The 19,796-nt window shown below is 41.0% G+C and overlaps 1 protein-coding gene across 12 annotated transcripts in view; it reads left to right on the plus strand.

The window, feature by feature from the left end:
* dcun1d4 (DCN1, defective in cullin neddylation 1, domain containing 4 (S. cerevisiae)) overlaps positions 1 to 19,796 on the plus strand; it is a 117,399-nt gene that overhangs the window by 24,348 nt on the left and 73,255 nt on the right. For all 12 annotated transcript variants that reach the window (XM_078547665.1, XM_078547676.1, XM_078547749.1 and 9 more), the window contains one exon: positions 14,592 to 14,631. In XM_078547665.1, the coding sequence (XP_078403791.1) occupies positions 14,592 to 14,631 (40 nt within the window). The remainder of the gene's footprint in view (positions 1 to 14,591; positions 14,632 to 19,796) is intronic.

The following is a 19,796-nucleotide window of genomic DNA, read 5'->3' on the forward strand; positions in this document are numbered from 1 at the left end:
TGATTTGTAATGTCAGGGGGAGGCGGTTAGGGTTCTCTCTTGTGTGAGATGGTCATTGCCTGGCTGTTAAGTGGCAATTAGCATTCACGCCACACAGCCCAACCCTGAATGTTGTCCAAATCTTGTTGCATGCAGGCACAACTGCTTCATTATCTGAGGAGTCACTAGTGATACTGAACACTGTGCAGTCATCAGTGAATATCCCCACTTCTGACCTTATGATAGAGGGAAGGTCATTGATGAAGCAGATGAAATTGGCTGGGCCTAGGACTCTGCCTTGAGGCACTCTTGCTACGATATTCTGGGACTGAGATGATTGGTCCCCAAAAGCCACAACCATTTTCCTCTGTTGTAGATATGACTGCAGGAATTTTTCCTCCTGATTCCCATTGACTTCAACTTTCCTAGGTCTCCTTAGTCAAATGCTGCCTTGATGTTGAGAGCAGTCACTCCCTCATCTCATGTCTTGAGTTCAGCTCTTGACAATTTTTGGAACAAGGCTATAATAAGTTCTGGAGCTGTGTTCTTGGTGGAACTCAAACTGAGCATCTGTGAGCGGATTATTGGTGAGTCAATGCCCTTGTTAGCACTGTTGATGACACTTCTATTACTTTGCTGATGATTGAGAGTAGACTGATGGGGCAGTAATTGTCCAGACCAGATTTGCTTTGCTTTTTGTGGATTGGACATGCAATTTTCCACATTAAGTTAATGTCAGTGCTGTAACTGTACTGGAATGACTTGGCTAGGGGTGTGGTTGATTCTGGAGCACAAGTCTTCAGTACTATAGCCAGGACATTGAGGGCCCACAACATTTGCAGTGTCCAGTGTGTCAGTTGTTCCTTTATATTGCTTGGAGTGATTCAGATTGACTAAAGGCTAGTATCTGTGATGTTGGGGACCTCAGGTGGAGACTGAGATGGAACATTCAGTCGGTACTACCGGCTGAAGTTAGTTGCAATTGCTTTTGGCTGAAGTTGGTTGCAAATGCTCCTGGCCTTTCTGAATGGTTTGAGAGAACTGAGTAGCTTGCTAGGCCATTTTGGAGGCCAGTTGAGAGTCCTCCACATTGCTGTTGGTGAGGAATCATATCTAGACCAAACCTGGTAATGATGGCAGATTTCCTTCCCCGAAGGACATTAGTGAACCAGACGGGTTTTTGATTATGTTTAATTATATGCAGGTAGAAGGCATTAATTGGGGTTTTACAAGAGCAGATCAAAGAGAGAGAGAGACGGGTGGTGATTGAGTTAGAGCTGAATGCTTGCAACATTTCACTCTCTAAATAAATGTTAGATTGAGTAAAGATTGGTTCCAGTATTATCCTACAATCTGTTCTATTTTATGGTAATCATTTATGAGACTACCTTTTTATTCAAATTTTTTTTTTGTATTTAAATTCCCCCAGCTGCCATGATGGGGTTTGAACTCATGTCTCCGGAGCATTAGTCCTGACCTCTAGATTGCTAGTCCAATAATGTTACCAATATTGGTGGATTTTACTTCCAGGTTGTCATGATGACTGAACAAAATTTTTTAAAAGAGAGGTTTGGAACAATTCTGATAACAGTTGTTGTTTGCATCCATCTTGGACCAATGCTGTGTGTAGCCATATTCTTTTGAAAGTTGGCACTTTTGAATTCTTGGGATCATGTTCTTAAACTGGCACGTACACAGCATATGTCTGAATTTCAGAGGAAGCCTGTCTAGTCAGTGTGACTGAATTTCAGCAGATCAGTACAGTGAGGGCATTAGAAGTTATAACATCTTTCAAAGCATCATTGCAGATTACTTTTAGTTAAATCAAGTCCCAATACAATTTGCAGTATGGTGGTAGAAGAAGATGAGAAAAGGTGGTGTAGACTCAAGTGGAACATGAACACTTGTGCCTGTGCTGTATATCCTATGGTTTTTTAAAAATGTATTCTTTCATGGCTTGCACAGCAATTGTTGGCCACCCCTAATTGCCCTTGAACTGAGTGGCTTGCTAGGCCATTTCAGAGATAAAAACAAAAAGCTAAAAGCTACTGCGGATGCTGGAAATCCAAAACAAAAACAGAATTACATGGAAAAACTCAGCAGGTCTGGCAGCATCGGTGGAGAAGAAATCAGTTAACGTTTCGAGCCTTCACGGCCCTTCGGCAGAACCATTTCAGAGGTCAGTTAAGAGTCAACCACATTGCTGTGTGTCTGGAGCCACCTGTAGGCCAGACCAGGTAAGGATGATGCATTTTCTTCCCTGAAGGTCATGAGTGAACCAGATGGGTTTTTACAACAATTGATAGTTTCATGGTCACCATTGCTGAGATCAGCTTTCAATTCCAGTTTTGTTGATTGAATTCAAATTCCACCAGCTACTGTGGTGGGATTTGAGCCAGTTTCCCCAGAGCATTAGCCTGGGCCTCTCGATTGCTAGTCCAGTGATATTACCACTATGCCACCACCTCCCCAAGACAATGAAATCAATTATTCTCCATTGTAATTATCTGTTCAATATTGTTTTTGAGTCAACAAGCCTGCTAATGCCTAATTTTAATCACTACTCCTGACTGTCCATTCCTACATCCTTGGCTATCAAAGCCATCTGCTTTGGACTACTTGATCAAGATTTAGTCTTTCAAAATTCTGCCCTGCTTGGCGAAGCTGATAATTAATCTCCATTGCCTCATCTTAAACCTTCCAGGGTTCTAGGTATGATGTTTGTATTGTAGGAGCTCACATCGAGATGATCCTCACAGATTTTTTATCTATTTGATTTGCTACCAACTGCTTGAATGTCTATGTATATATTTTTTTCTTGACCTGCGGCAAAACTGCAGCTGGAAGAAAACTAATAAGAAGAAGTGACAGTGTTTTGTGATGTGACCATGGCAGAGTATAGGACACCTGCAGAAATTGCATTGAGTAGACTGGGAAGGTGCAAATTTACAATTGTCCAATGTACATTTTATTAAACTTCATTCAACAAGTTGTTAATTGGCTTTAAAATTCTATATTAAATGTAAACGCTACACAAACCAAGTTGTTGGAAGTGCTTTTTGGGAATTAACTTCACTTGTTGGATAAGTGGTATGAAGCTTTGTCTTTGGCATTCTATACAGGTTGAACTGAAGAAGAATAGAGAAGTGCAGTTGCAGGGATTATTTTCCTTTCATGTGTTGAGAGCTCTAAGTGAGCTTTCTTAGCAATGTACCAACCTTATAGAGCAACTGCTGATGGTGGCAAATAGAGATGGACTTTCTTAAGGATTAAAGCTTTTCTTGTAATATTTTACCACTTATTTGCTCTTGTATTAATTATGTGCGACTCCAAAATCAGTAGAATGTTCATAGCTGAAGAACTTGCAACTGGAGTACAAGTGGGCCTGCAACAACAAAGTTTACCTTTTCTATATAATTACTATCATCTTTGTGTTAAGGTTAATGCAGTGTTTCCTTTTTGAAGCAGCCTGTCCTTAAGTTTGAACTTAGTGCAACTACAATATTTGTAGCTTCCAGATTCACTGTTGATGTAGAACTTCAATCTGTCTTTCTCTTGTAGTTATTTTGAGAAGAAAGGAACAAAGATCTTGAATTTTAACATCTTTCATGACCTGAGGACCACCCAAAGCAATTTGCAGCCAATGAAGCATTTTTGAAGATTATTCACTGTTGTGGTGTAGGAGGATGTGGCAGTCAATTTGTACACAGTAAACTTCCACAAACAGCAATATGTTAATTGTTAATTGCCAGATAGTCTAATTTTATCATGTTGGTTAAGGAATAAATATTTACTCGGACACTGGGAAGAACTCCCGTGCTTCTCTTTGAATAATGTGATGGCAGCTTTTATATCCATCTGGGAGGGTTCATGGGGCTTTGGTTTATTGTCTCATAATAGACTGCACCTTTGACAATGCAGCTTTCTGACTCTGCTGAGAGTTTTTTCACTGAGCCATGGCTGATGTTTGTTTTCTGGGATGGCAGGATTATCGTATGAGTAGAGATTGGGCTGACTAGGACTGTATTCATTGAAGTTTAGAAGAATGAAAGGAGATCTCATTGAAACGTATAAAATCCTGACAGGGGTGAACAGGCTGGATGCAGGGATGATATTCCCTCTGGCTGGGATGTGGAGAACAAGGGGTCGCAGTCTCAGGATACGGTGTAAACCATTTAGGTCTGAGATGAGAAGAAACTTCTTCATTCAGGGTGGTGAACCTATGGAGTTCTCTATGACAGAGGCCGTGGAGGCCAAGTCACTGAATATATTTAAGAAGGAAATAGATTTCTGCACTCTAAAGGCGCCAAGGGTATGGGGAGAGAGCAGGAGTATAGTGTTGAGATAGGGGATCAGCCATCATTATATTGAATGGCAGAGCAGGCTGAATGACATACTCCTCCTATTTTCTGTGTTTCTAGTATAAAATATTAATGGGAAATGCTCCAACATTCTCTGGTTTCTCTGCAAGATTTTAAAATGAAAAGATCTACCTTGCAGCATTAAGTCTTAGAATGGATACAGTACAGAAGGAGGCCATTTGGCCAGTTGTGTCCATGCTAACTCTTTACAAAAACAAATCAGCTGGTCCCATTCCTAGCCCTTAACTTGTAGTGCTGCAATTTTTTCTACAATGATTACAAAATGATTAATTATAACAATTGCAAATGTGTAATAATTATATATATGTTTACATACAAAATCATCATAAAATTGTTTGCTTTGGAAGTAATTCAATTGCCTGCATTTAAGTATTGCAGGAAACACTGGGCAAAATTTTATGATTCTCCTGCCGGTGGGTTTGCAGATGTGGGTGGGGGGATATGCACAGTTCCCCAGGTGGCCACCCCAAAATCCTCCTGCTCTTTTTTTGTTTCGCCCAGATCAGGGTTCAACCAATATTTCCCCCCGCCACTTTCCTATTACCAGTATGATGCCATCGTATTTTAACTACATTGAATTTTTCATTCTGTAATCTCAAAGTAGCAGCGGTTATTAAAAATAATCTAGTTTTTCACTCAGCTTTCAGAAGTATGAATGACACTAATAACGTAACTGAATTTAACATGGAGCAACAAACAATTTATTAAGTTAGAAGTTGGAAAGTGCACGAACAGAATTATAAATACGAATACTTAAACCAATACACTTTAATTCTCCCCATTCGCTGGTTTAAGAGATCTCCATGTGATTTGAATTAAGTTGGATATTTTTAGAATAAACCAATTCTGTCATCAATACATCGTACGTGTGTAGATGATGTCAGGGCTGGTTGTGTGATCTCCAATGGACCTCCACATGACTCTCCTTTAGCAATGAAAGCTGATATCACATAACTTTGCAAGGTTAAATAATTTTAATATTTTCAAGGCATTCACAGCCCAGTTCAAATGGTGAACAGCTAAGACAGAACTTGGTGAGAGTTGGGTGAATCTGCTAAATGGAGTGGCTTGCTAAACAGACTGGCAATGGGAATTTGGTGAGAGTGGGAATTTGCTGCAGAGGGGTAGCGGCGAAGGAGTTTAAATCAAAGTAAATATGTATAATGAAGAATAATTACTTTGGATTTAAGGAAATGGGATGAAAATTAAATTAGAATAGGATACCAACATTAAAGAGGCCTGGATACCAATAAATAAAAATCTGGTGTATATAATGGGCCTGAACTTCCTTGGAGTGGCAATCAGTGTCTGATTGCTACTCTGTGCACAATTTCTTACCTTAATTTTTTTTTGGGTCCTATCTCACTTGACCTTCCAACTCAAGCCAGGCGAGATCCAGGCAGTGCAGCACATCCCCTGGGCCCAGTGTCGAAGTGCAGCTGAGTTGACGTGAAGGAGGCCACACCTTTTTTCTTAACGGCACTACTAGCTGCCGTAAACCAGGTAAGTTTAATGGTCCGTTGAAATTTAAAGGACCTTAACAGGCCAGGGAGAAAGTAAATGGACAGGATTTTGGGGAGGGGGAGGGGGCAGGGGGGGGCGGGGAGATACAGTTTGGGGGAAGGGGTGAAATCGGAGGTCGGGTAGGTCAGAGGTCAGGGGGTTCGGCATGTCCTTGAGGATGGAAGAAGTAAAAAAATAATCATGGCAACGTTTTTCTAGAGCGTGAATTAGTTCCGAAAGACATCGGCTCACATGCAGTCCAATTCTATGGCACTAACGACCTGTGGTAACCTATCTTAAGTGTGGTTAATTGCTGCCTGAAGCTTAGGTAACATGGTGCCTGCATTGTGAATTCATGCAATTTGGTGTTGTATTTGGAAAACAATTTCTGGCTTGTAAATTTAACACATTTCATGTTGGGGCTTGAAAATCATCACAAAATTCCCTTCCCTCAACCTCACCTTTTTATCTTCATTTTTCTTTGGAAAATTGTATCCTTTTTTATATAACTTGTTATCAGATTGTAGCTCTATTAATAACTCTATAGTGTACTCAACAGTTGAGTAAAATATTTTGCAGATAAATAAGTAGTTTTTTTTGAAAACTAATAAAACTCCACAATTTGGGATCTTTTATGAGACTATGGCACTTTAATAGTTTCATCATGCGGATGATTTATGATTACCCTACTTGCACCAATCTGCATGCTTATTCACGTTTATCTGCATGTTGCACTGCACCATCTTAGCACCAGGTAAAGCAACCAAAATATTTATTTACAAGTTAAAATAATAAGTATGAAATGATTTAATATACTATGAATATAAATATTAAATTATAGCAAGAACAGTTTTTAACAGATTTGAATTATAATGTATCTGGATTGACAAATTCTGCCAGTTGATTCCTTCAACACTTAACTTCAGTAAAATTGTTTAATTAACGCACTTTGTATAGCTTTGTCAGGACAGCATATTGAATAAATTGTAACTTGTTAAGGGCTCAGGAGCAATCTGATGTTTATAAACATGCAACTATTAGCGATTCATTACAGAAGTCACTATTTTGAACTGATACTAGCAAATTCCACACATTTGTAAAGATTAATGTAGTTAATAGTTCCTTTATTACATAGTGATTGAAATAGTAATTAATACCATGTTGCGTAGCTACAAAAACATGAATGATGTGCAATTTTATTCGTAAAGTAAAGCTGGATGAAAACAAGCTTTTCCTCTGAAAGTCTGCCTGGAAATATGGTTAGTGAAATATCAAATGGACAGCACCTGAAGTTCTTGCCTAAAACTATTTTTTCTAGGTGTACGATTTTCATGGATCTTAAGGTTTGGTATCTGGATAATTTGCTTAATCATGGTTAGGTGTCAGCTTTTCTTAGTGATACTGTAACCTGAGTCAGAAAGTTGTGGGATCACGCCTCATTCCTGAACTTGAGCGCACAATTAAGGCTGATGTTTCCGTGCAGTTCTGAGGGAGTGCTGCATTGCCATTTCGAATATGACGCTATGAGCTCTTCCATGCCTTAACTTAAACACACAGATAACCTTTTTCAAAATTGGAAATTTGAAAACATTTTGAGTATATCTTATGGACATTTTTTTTCCTTGTACAACTAATTAGGGTAGAAATCTGACCTTGTTGCATCTATTTTTGGCACAAAACTGGGTCAAACGATCCAGTTTCATGAAACTATGTTCTGTGCTTCGAGACCCTAAAATATATCCTGTACTGCATTGTCCCAGCTATGCCTGTCTCTTTATGGGGTATGTGGAACATTCCTTGTTCCAGTCCTACTCCGGCCCCCTCCCACAACTCTTTCTCCGGTACATCGATGATTACTTCGGTGCTGCTTCATGCTCTCGTCGGGACCTGGAAAAATTTATTAATTTTGCTTCCAATCTCCACCCCTCCATCATCTTCACATGGTCCATCTCTGACACTTCTCTTCCCTTCCTTGACCTCTCTGTCTCAATTTCTGATGATGGACTGTCCACCAATATCCATTACAAGCCTACCGACTCCCACAGCTACCTCGACTACAGCTCCTCACACCCCGCTTCTTGTAAAGACTCCATCCCATTCTCTCAGTTCCTTCGCCTCCGTCGCATCTGTTCTGATGACGCTACCTTCAAAAACAGCTCCTCTGACATGTCCTCCTTCTTCCTTAACCGAGGTTTTCCATCCACGGTCGTTGACAGGGCCCTCAACCGTGTCCGGCCCATATCCCGCGCATCCTCCCTCACGCCTTCTCCTCCTTCCCAGAAACATGATAGGGTCCCCCTTGTCCTCACTTATCACCCCACCAGCCTCCGCATTCAAAGGATCATCCTCCGCCATTTCCGCCAACTCCAGCATGATGCCACCACCAAACACATCTTCCCTTCACCCCCCCGACGGCATTCCGTAGGGATCGTTCCCTCCGGGACACCCTGGTCCACTCCTCCATCACCCTCTACTCCTCAACCCCCACTTATGGCACCTCCCCATGCCCACGCAGAAGATGCAACACCTGCCCCTTCACTTCCTCTCTCCTCACCGTCCAAGGGCCCAAACACTCCTTTCAAGTGAAGCAGCATTTCACTTGCATTTCCCCTAACTTAGTCTACTGCATTCGTTGCTCCCAATGCGGTCTCCTCTACATTGGAGAGACCAAACGCAAACTGGGCGACCGTTTTGCAGAACACCTGCGGTCTGTCCGCAAGAAAGACCCAAACCTCCCTGTCGCTTGCCATTTTAACACTCCACCCTGTTCTCTTGCCCACATGTCTGTCCTTGGCTTGCTGCATTGTTCCAGTGAAGCCCAACGCAAACTGGAGGAACAGCACCTCATCTTCCGACTAGGCACTTTACAGCCTTCTGGGCTGAATATTGAATTCAACAACTTTAGATCTTAAACTCCCCCTCCCCCCATCCCCACCCCGTTTCTCCCCCCCACCCCCCCGCCTTTTTTTTCAATAATTTATATAGATTCTTCTTTCCCCACCTATTTCCATTATTTTTAAATCTAAAACTAAAACCTCGTTAGTCTTTCCACCCCACCCCCACTAGAGCTGTACTTTGAATATCCTGTCTTCCATTCTTAATTAGCACTTTTCTTCGACAAATATCACCACCTTCAACACCTCTTTGACCCTTTTGTCTGTGATATCTTTTGATTATCTGCTCATCTCCACAATCACCACACCCTCAATGTCTCTCTCTCCCCCCCACCCACCTTAAACCAGTTTATATATCTCCCTTCTTCTAACTATGCTTCAGTTCTGCCGAAGGGCCATGAAGGCTCGAAACGTTAACTGATTTCTTCTCCGCCGATGCTGCCAGACCTGCTGAGTTTTTCCAGGTAATTCTGTTTTTGTACTGCATTGTCTTGGTTGTCACTGGTTGCATTAAACAAGTGTTGTGCCCCTTGCATATGCTAATGAGGGACCTAGCATCCATTTAAGGAGCCCTCTCTGAAATTACTGCACTCAGGTTTTCCTCATTTTGCTACAATTTAACCAACAGTCCTTAAAAGGACTGACAGCAAAAATAAGTTTTTAACTTGCCTTATACGGAGCCAGGACGTGCACTCCAGCCCCTTCTGGCTCCATAGAAATCTTGAGGGTCACTACCAGCCAGCTCTTGCTCCCTTCCTGTTCTGCTGTTGCCACAGTTGCAGTTGGCAGAAATTGGTGGGGTGCCAACTGGTGAACTTTCTCTTGACATAGAGTTGGTGCTTGCAATTCTCTGGCACTGTCATCTGACTTGCATTCCCTAAATGTCAGCTATTTTGGGCCCTAAATGGGCCTAAAATATTTTCTAGCTCATTGATCTGTCAACCAAATGTGTGATGATTTTGAAAAAGCTTCAGTATCACACTCTGTCCACATCAGTGCACACTAAAAAGGGATTTAACAATGATGATTGCAGCATTGAATACATGTGTAGAAGAGCACCTTCATGGATCTGTGTGTAGTCCTCAGCATGAGCATTCAAATGCAACATTTGTCAAGATTGTCCATTTATTTAGGAAACTTTTTTGGAATAAGTACTTCATAAAGGAAGTGATGCTGTAGACAAGAAAAACTAATCTTTGATAAATTTTAATTTATTACATTATGCAGATTATAAAATTTAGAGACTAGTTCATACTAATAAACAGTTTAGTTTCTGGTTGCCTTAATGTAAAGGCTCTCAAATAGGAGGAGGTGGGGGGTAATGGGGGGAAGGTGAGCAGGATGGGCTGATCTAAAGAAGTGCCACCACTGCAATTTGCATAGCCACTTTAGTTGCATTATGGGGTGATCTTAGCACAGCGTAGGATGTTTGAATTTCAGTCAATTTGTTGAAGTGGATGTTGGTCTTTGCTATCTTTCCAGATTCTTGCTTGAATTGATAGCTGCCATTTCACATTTAAAAATAGTTTAAAAAGAGTTCCATTTGCCCTGAGACATGCCTGCAATTTAGAGTTTAGGGACAAGAATCTCCAAAGGTTAAAAAGAGAGTTTGCTCAGCAAGATAATGTTTTGGAACCTCTGCTTTAAAGTTTTTAAGATTAACTGTACAACAAGAAGTGTTGTTTGCATGGTGACCATAAGACAGGAGCAGAAGTAGGCCATTCGGCCCATCAAGTCTGCATTCAACGAGATCATGGCTGACCTGATAATCCTCAACTCCGCTTTCCTGCCTTTTCCTCATAACCCTTGATTCCCTTACTGATTAAAAATCTGCCTATCTTAGCCTTGAATATACTTAATGACCCACCCTCCATAGCCCTCTGCGATAAAGAATTCCTCAGAATGATTACCCTCTGAGAGAAATTCCTCCTAATTTCTGTTTTAAATGGGCGCCCCCTTACCCTGAGATTATCCCCTCTGTCCTAGACTCTCCCACAAGGGTAAACAGCCTCTCAGCATCTACCCTGTCAAGCCCCCTAAGAATCTTTTATATTTCAATAAGGTTGCCTCTCATTCTTCTAAACTCCAATGAGTACAGGCCCAACCTACCCGACCTCTCCTCATAAGAAAATCCCTCCATGCCCGGGATTAACCTAGTGAACCTTCTCTGGACTGCCTCCAATGCCAGTAATCTTTCCTTCAACAAGGGACCAAAATTGTTCATATATTCTAGGTGTGGTCTAACTAGTGCCTTGTATAGTTTTAGCAAGACTTCCCTATTTTTATACTCCATCCCCTTTGAAATAAAGGCCAACATTCCATTTGCCTTCCCTATTACCTGTTGAACTTGTATGTTAGCTTTTTGAGATTCATGCACAAGGACTCCCAAATCCCTCTGTGCTGCAGCCTTCTGCAGTCTTTCTCCATTTAAATAACACTGGACTTCTCTATTCTTCCTACCAAAATGCATAACCTCACATTTTCCCGCATTATATTCCATCTGCCAAGTTTTTGCCTACTCACTTAACCTGTCTATATCCCTCTGTAGGCTTTGTGTCATCCTCACCGCTTGCCTTCCCACCTATTCTTGTGTCATCCGCAAACTTGGCAATAGTACATTCACTTCCCTCATCTAAGTCATTAATATATATAAATAATTGAGGCCCCAACACGGATAGATCCCTATGGCACTCCACTAGTTACAGGTTGCCATCGTGAAAATGCCCCCCTTATCCCAACTCTGTCTTCTATTATTCTCTTTCCATGCTAACATACTACCCCCAACACCATGGGCTCTTACCTCATTAAGTAACCTTGTGTGGTACCTTATCGAACGCCTTTTGGAAATCCAAATATATTACATCTACTGGTTCCCCTTTATCTACCCTGCTTGTTACCTCCTCAAAAAATTCTAATAAATTTGTCAGGCATGATTTCCCCTTCATGAAGCCATGCTGACTATGCTTGATTAGATTATGTATTTCTAAATGCTCTATATTGCAGCCTTTATAATAGACTGGCCGATAGTTACCTGTTTTTGTCTCCCTTTTTGAATAAGGGTGTTACATTGGCTGTCCTCCAATCCTCTGGGACTTTTCCAGAATCTAAGGATTCTTAGAAGATTACTACCAGTGCATCCACTATCTCTGTAGCTACTTCCTTTAGGATGGAACCCATCAGGTCTAAGGGACTTATCAGCCCCATTAGTTTCCCTAGTACTTTTTCTCTATTGATGGTTATTTTATTTATTTCTTCCCCCCAGCCCCTTTTTGCCCCTTGATGATTTGGTATTTTTAGAATGCTATTAGTATCTTCTACTGAAGCAAAGTATTTATTCAACTCCTCTGCCATTTCCTGGTTCCCCATTATTATTTCCCCAGCCCCATTCTCTAAGGGGCCTATGTTCACTTTGGCCTCTCTCTTCCTTTTTATATATTTAATTAAGCTCTTACTGCCTGTTTTCATATTACCCTCAAAAGTTTATTTTCTCCATCTTTATTTTTTGGCCATCATTTGTTGGTTCTTCAAACTTTTCCAATCCTAAATATATTACATCTACTGGTTCCCCTTTATTTACCCTGCTTGTTACCTCCTCAAAGAATTCCAATAAATTATTAGGCATGAAGCCGTGCTGACTATGCTTGATTAGATTATGTATTTCTAAATGCTCTGCTATTACATCCTTTATAATGGACTCCAACATTTTCCCAATGACACTTGGTCTATAGTTACCCTGTTTTTTTGTCTCCCTCCTTTTTTGAATAAGGGTGTTACATTGGCTGTTCTCCAATCCTCTGGGACTTTTCCAGAATCTAAGGATTCTTGGAAAATTATTACCAATGTATCCACTATCTCTGTAGCTACTTCCTTTAATATCCTAGAATTCAACCACCATCAGGTCCAGGGGACTTATTGGCCTTCAGTCCCATTAGTTTCCCTAGGTACCTTTTCTCTAGTGATAATTATTGTATTTATTTCCTCCCCCTCCCCCCCTGCCCCGCCCCTTGATTATTTAGTATTTTTGGAACGCTATTAGTGTCTTCTACCGTGAAGACTGAAGCAAAATATTTATTCAGCTCCTCTGCCATTTCCTGGTTCCCTATTATTATTTCCCCAGTCTCACTCTCTTAGGGCACTATGTTCACTTTGGCCCCTCTTCCTTTTTATATATTTAAAGAAGCTCTTACTGTCTGTTTTTCTATTACTTGCTAGTTTATCCTCAAGTTTATTTTCTCCCTCAATTATTTTTTGGGCACCTTTTGTTGGTTTTTAAAACTTTCTCAATCCTCTGGTTTACCACTAATCTTTGCCACATTGTATGTTTTTTCTTTCAATTTGATACGGTCCTTAACCTCCTTGGTTAACCATGGTTGGTTTATCCCCTTCCTTGAATCCTTCTTCCCCACTGGGATGTATCTTTGTTGTGAGTCGTGAATTATTTTCTTAAACATCTTTAAACATTGTTCATCAACTGTCTTTTCTGCTGAACTCCTCTCCCAGTCCACTCCAGCCAACTCTGCCCTCATTCCATTGTAATTAACATTATTCGAGTTTAGCACAGTTGTTTCTGACCCAAGTTTCTCACTCTCAAATTGAGTGCTAAATTCTACCATATTATGGTCACGGTGTCCTAGGGGATCCTTTACTCTGACATAATTTATTAAATCTGCCTCATTACACAGTACCAAAATAGCCTGATCCCTGGTTCGATTCACAACATATTGTTCTAAGAAACTGTCCAGAATACACTATGAATTCTTGCTAGTGTCTACCTCTGCCAATTTGATTTTCCCAATCCACATGAAGATTTAATTCACCCATGATTAATGTGCAGTCTTTTTATATGCCCTCATCTCCTGATTTGTTCTCTGTCCTACAATAAAGCTACTGCCAGGGGGCCTACAGACTACTCCCACCAGTGTCGTCTTCCCCTTGTTATTTCTTACCTCCACCCATATGGATTCTACGTCTTCTGATCCAAGATCCTTTCTTGCTATCGTACTTATTCCATCTCATACTAACAAAGCTACCCTACCACCCTTTCATTCCTGCTTGTTCTTTCGAAAAGTCAATACACCTAAATATTTAGTTCCCAGCTTTGATCTCCTTGTAACCACATCTCCGTAATGGCTATAAGATCATACCCATTAACCTCTATTTGCGCCATTAATTCATTTATTTTGTTCTGAATACTATGCGCATTTAAGTAAGGATGCATTAGGATTTTGCTTTTTTCCATTTGTTTCCCCTTTTGACCCTATTTGCCGCTTTTCTTTGTTTGTACACTTTTTCCTTTCCTGTCACACACTGGGTATCATTACCTAAATAGCTGCCCTGCAAAGCTGCCATGCCCTTTTGCTTTGTAAGCCTACATATCCCACTTCCAGAACTCTTCCTCCCACTGCCCCATTTAGTTTAAAGCATTCTCTACAGCCCTCGTTATCTGGTTCGCCAGACACTGGTCCCAGCATGGTTCAAGTGAAGCCCATCCCACCGGAACAGCTCCCTTCTACCCCAGAACAAAAACAGTTTTTGTTCTGGATTTCCAGCATCCACAGTAGTTTTTTGTTTTTAACCCTTCTACCCCAGTACTGGTGCCAGTGCCTCATAACCTGAAACCCATTCCTCCTACACCAATCTCTGAGCCACGCATTTAACTCCTTGACTTTATTTACCCTATGCCAGTTTGCCCGTGGCTCAGGTAGCAACCCCGAGATTATTACCTTGGGGCTTCTGTTTTAGATTGGTTCTGTAGGTGCAGTGTATTCCAAGATGTATTGCTGTAAATCTGTAAAGATTCGCACAACTTTCTTTTCTGTTCTGTTTATTGCAGAATTTGACAGAAGACGTTGGCCAAGACGACCAGCAATCAGGTATGTATGTGATTTTCCTTCCTTTTCCAAAGCCAATAGGATAGGCGCTGTAAAAGGGTAGTCTTAGTGGCATGCAATCTTGATGTTTGAACTTGCTTAGGTGAATTAACAGCTGTATATCATTACTTCTGAATGGGATAACTCCAGTGATGATTACTTTTGAAAATTTTGTGGGCTGTACTCATTGCTGTGCACAGATGTGAAGATATTTGTACAGTTAACGTGATGTGTATCTTGCCTTGATTGATGAAATGCAGTTTACTGATAGGGAAACTGGGAGTCTTCATTGGCATGATTTTGGGTCAAAGAGATCTTTAGATTGCTCGCTCCTGTGGCCTCCCCCTTAGTTGTTGTTGAACGTTGCGAAGGAAAACAAGCATATAAAATGCAATCTTGAACTTGTGGAATCAGCAGGTAAGTATCAAAAAGCACAGTGAGCAGGCTACGGAGTAAAAAACCAGGAGTAGCAATTAAGGCTAGCTACGCAGATTGACGAATAGTTGGTAAGATCATGTGGAATACAGTGACAGTTCTTGTCTCCATATTATAAAATGGATATAGACACACTGGAGAAGGTGGAAAAGAGATTCACAAAGATTATAGGAGAGTTGAGAAGATATAGTTACCAGAAAAGGATGAACAAACTGGATTATTTTCTAGAGAAAAAAGAAGGCTGAGGGGTGATCTACTCGAGATCTTTAAGATTATGGAAAGGTTTCATAGGGTAGACTCAGAAAATGTTTTCACTTGGAGAGTCCAAAAACTGGAGATCATAAATTTGATGTCCATTAATAAATGCAATCAGGAATTTGGGAGACATTTTCTACCTGAAGCATGGTAAAAATGGAACTATCACAGAGTGGTTAAGGCAAATGGCAGAGGAGGAGAGGAGAGGGGAGGCAAGGCAAAAGTGAGGGAGAAAAGAATAGAAGAATAGATATGTTGTTTAGAAATCCAATAGCTTTGTCAGTTGCTGTTCTACATGTTTGTAGCCTTAACAGGCTCAACGCTCAATAGGTACAGAGTCTTTCAACCTCATTCTTATATATTCCAGCACCATTTATGGAGTACATTTTTCCTTCCTATGTACTTTACATTTTACGCTTACCTTTTATACTTCTCTTTCCATTTAGATTATATGTTTTTTTTCATTCCTCCTGCCAAAGTAGAAAAGTTCATATTTTCCCCATTATGTTCCATCTTCCAAATTTTGACTAATCACTGAACCTATTTATATTCCTTACGCCCTCTTCACAACTTATTTCTCTACCTACCCTTGTGTCATCAAATTTAGGAATCAAACATTTGGTCCCATGAAGTCATTAGTATGGGTTGTAAGTAGTTAAGGCCCCAACACTGATCTTTGTGGCAACCTGAAAATGACCCATTTATGCCTACTGTTTCCTGTTAGCTGACCAATCCCCTGTCCATGCTAATAAGTTACCCCAACACCATGAACTCTTATTTTGTGCAGTAACCTTTGTGGCATTTTGACAAATGCTTTTTGGAAATGTAAGTACTCCACATCCACAGGTTTCCTTTTATCCACATTGCTAGTTACTTCCTCAAAGAATTCTAATAAATTAGTTAAACAGTTTTCTTTTCACAAAACCATGTTGACTGCCTGATTGCACTAAGATTTAAGTGCCCTGCTATAACCTCCTCAATAATAGATTCTAGTATTTTCCTTATGACCGATGTTAAGCTAATTACCCTGTAGTTTCCTGTTTTCTGTCTCCCTCCTTTCTTGAGTCGAGTTACATTCATTATTTTCCAATCTGATGAGACCTTTCCAGAATCAAGGGAATTTTGGAAAATTAAAACCATTGCACCTACTATCTCAACAGTTACTTCTTTTAAGACCCGAGGATGAAGTCTGTCAGGACCTAGGGACTTGTCAGCATTTAGTTCTAATAATTTTCTCAGTACTCTTTCCCTAGTGATTGTAATTGTTTTAAGTTCCTCCCTTTCACCTCTTGATGTACACTTATTTCTGGGATGTTTTCCGCCAGTGAAGACAGATGCAAAATATCTGTTCAATTCATCTGCCATTTCTCCTGACTTGCTCTCAAGCGGACCAATGTTCACTCCTATTAACTCTTTTTTGCTTTTTAAATACCTGTAGAAACACTCACTATCTATTTTTACATTTCTAGCTAGCTTTCCCTCATACTCTAATTTCTCTTTTTTAGCCATTCTCTGCTATTTTTTATATTATGTCCAATCTTCTGACCTGCCACTAATCTTTGCAGAATTGTACACTTTATCTTTCAATTTGATACTATTTTTAACTTCCTTAGTTAGCCACGGATGGTACCTCCTTCCCCCAGAGTCTTTCTTTCTGATTCATTGTTGCTGAATGTTACAAAATATCTCCTCAAATGTCTGTCACTGCATTTCTATTGACTTATCCCTTAACCTAATTTCCCAGTTCACTTTAGCCAGCTCTATCTTCATACCTTCATAATTGCAGTTATTTAAGTTCAAAACACTAGTCTTAGACCACCCTTCTCTCCCTCAAACTGAATGCAAAATTCAACCATGTTATGGTCACTGCTACCTGGATGCACCCTAACTATGAGGTCATTAATTAATCCAGTTTCATTGCACGTTAACAGATCGAGAATAGCCTGCTCTTAGGTTGCTGTAGAATGTGCTGCTCTCAGACATAGTCCTGAAAACACTCATGAACACATCTTCCAGGCTACCTTTGCCAATCTGATTCGCCCAATCTTTATGTAGATGAAAATCGCCCATGATTATCACTTTACCTTTCTCATAATCACCTATTATTTCCTCCTGTATACTCCGTCCTACACTGTGGTTACTGTTAGGGGGCCTATAAACCACTCCCACAAATGATTGCTTACCGTTAATATTTCTTATCTGTACCCCAACTGATTCTACATCCTGACCTTTAAAACTATGGTACATTAGAGAGAGAGAGAAATTGTCATCCTTAATTGACACAGCTAGCCCTCCATCTTTTCCGAGCTTCCTTTAACTTGCTAAAAGTCATGTACCCTTGAATATTCAGGTCCCAGCCTTTGTCATATTGCAGCCATGTCTCTGTAATGGCTATCAGATCATACATATGAATTGACAGCTTAAATACCTTTTTACCTTTTTTGCAATCTCTTTATCTGCTGGTGCACTCTTAAGTTTGTACACTCTGTCCCTTCTTGCCACTTTGATTTTCATTTGCTCTCTTGCCTTGTCTTCCCTGTTTAATTGATCATTTCTTCCCACACTTGACCCCTTTCCCCCACTGTTTAGCTTAAAGCCCTGTCTACCACCCTCACTATATGACTCGCCAGCACTCTGGTTCCGGCATGGCTCAAGTGAAGACCATCCCAACGGTACAGCTCTCACTCATCCACCTTGCAGCCTGCACTTTCATCCATACAAGTAGCAAGCACCTTGAACCTGCCGATCAATTGCAAAGGCAGAAGCTCCTCCAATTCTACCTTCTGGGTCCCCCTGCCTGCTTCACCCATAGTCACGCCCTCCTATTCCTGATCAAATCAGAAGACCTTATCCTAAGGGGTCTGACTGCCTTCTGGCCCAAAGTGTCCAGGCAACTTTCCTCCTCCCTAATGTGTCACAATGTCTGCAGCTCGGCCCCTAGCTCAATTACTCTGAGCCGAAGCTCCTCAAGCCATAGGCAGTTACTACAGACATGTTTGCCCTGGATCACATTAGCAACCGGAAGATCCTACATTCTGCAGTCACAACACATCACCTACTTACCTATCTTTATTATGTGTTAATTACTTTATTTTTCTCAATTCATAATTAGACACTGCTACTCCAATAACCTTTTAATCCCGCTAGTAAACATTATCATAACTAATAAAACCTTACAATTACCAATAAATTACATGACCTTTGAAGGTAAGCAAGCAAAATATTGACCAACCAATCACTTTCTTGTTTCCTGAAAGCTTTCCAACATCAGAGGCTGAAGTCAGAAGTAGAATAGAATACTTCTCATTGGATGGATGCAACTACAGCAGCATATAAGAAGCTTAGCATTGTCAAGATGGTAGATGTCTCCATCTCAAATCTCTTTGGCTTAATTGTTGACTTGGAGTGAGAGATGAAGGTGCTGTGACGCATATGGAGGGGGAGCAAAAACTGGGCAATTTGCTACCTCGGTCACATCTCATAGAGTGATGCAGGGTTAGAACAGGCTTGGTGCAATCCTTAGTGCAGAGTAAGGGAACCCCAGGTGAAATAGAGAACAAAGATCCTGAGAAACTGATCAATCACCTGCAAGTTCCCCTCCAAGCCACACCATCCAGGCTTGGAACTGTATCACCATTCCTTCGCTGTCACTGGATCAAAATCCTAGAACTCCCTAACAGCACTGTGGGTGCACCTACACCACAGGGACTGCAATGGTTCAAGAAAGCTGCATAAGACCACCATCAATCAATGTTCCCATCAATCTGCTGCCCTTGTCCTTCTAAATGGTAGTGGTCATGGGTTTGGAAGGTCTAAGGAGCCTTGGTGAATTCCTGTAGTGCATCTTGTAGATGGTACACACTGCTGCTACTGTGTGTCGATGGTGGAGGGAGTGAATGTTTGTGGATGTGGTGCCAGTCAAGCGGGCTGCTATTTCCCGGTTAGTGTCAAGCTTCTTGAGTGTTGTGGGAGCTGCACTCATCCAGGCAAGTGGAGAGTATCCCATCACACTCTTGACTTGTGCCTTGTGGCCACTCCTGACTTGATGGTGAACAGGCTTCAGGGAGTCAGGAGGTGAGTTACTCCTTGCAGGATTCCTAGTCCCTGACCTGCTTGTGTAGCCACAATATTTATATAGCTAGTCCAGTTCAATTTCTGGTAAATGATATCCCCCAGGATGTTGATAGTGGGGGATTCAGTGATGGTCATGCCATTGAATGTCAAAGGGTGATGGTTAGATATTCTCTTGTTGGAGATGGTCATTGCCTGACACTTGTGTGGTACGAATGTTACTTGTCAGCCCAAGTCTGGATGTTGTCCAGGCCTTGCTGCATTTGGACATGGACTGCTTCAGTACCTGAGGAGTCACAAATGGTGCTGAATATTATAAAATCATCAGTGAACATCCCCACTCCTGAGCTTATGATGGAAGGAAGGTCACTGATGAAGCAGCTGAAGATGGTTGGGCCTAGGACACT

This window comes from Cetorhinus maximus, chromosome 1 (assembly GCF_964194155.1).
Source record: "Cetorhinus maximus chromosome 1, sCetMax3.hap1.1, whole genome shotgun sequence".
Classification (NCBI taxonomy): domain Eukaryota; kingdom Metazoa; phylum Chordata; class Chondrichthyes; order Lamniformes; family Cetorhinidae; genus Cetorhinus; species Cetorhinus maximus.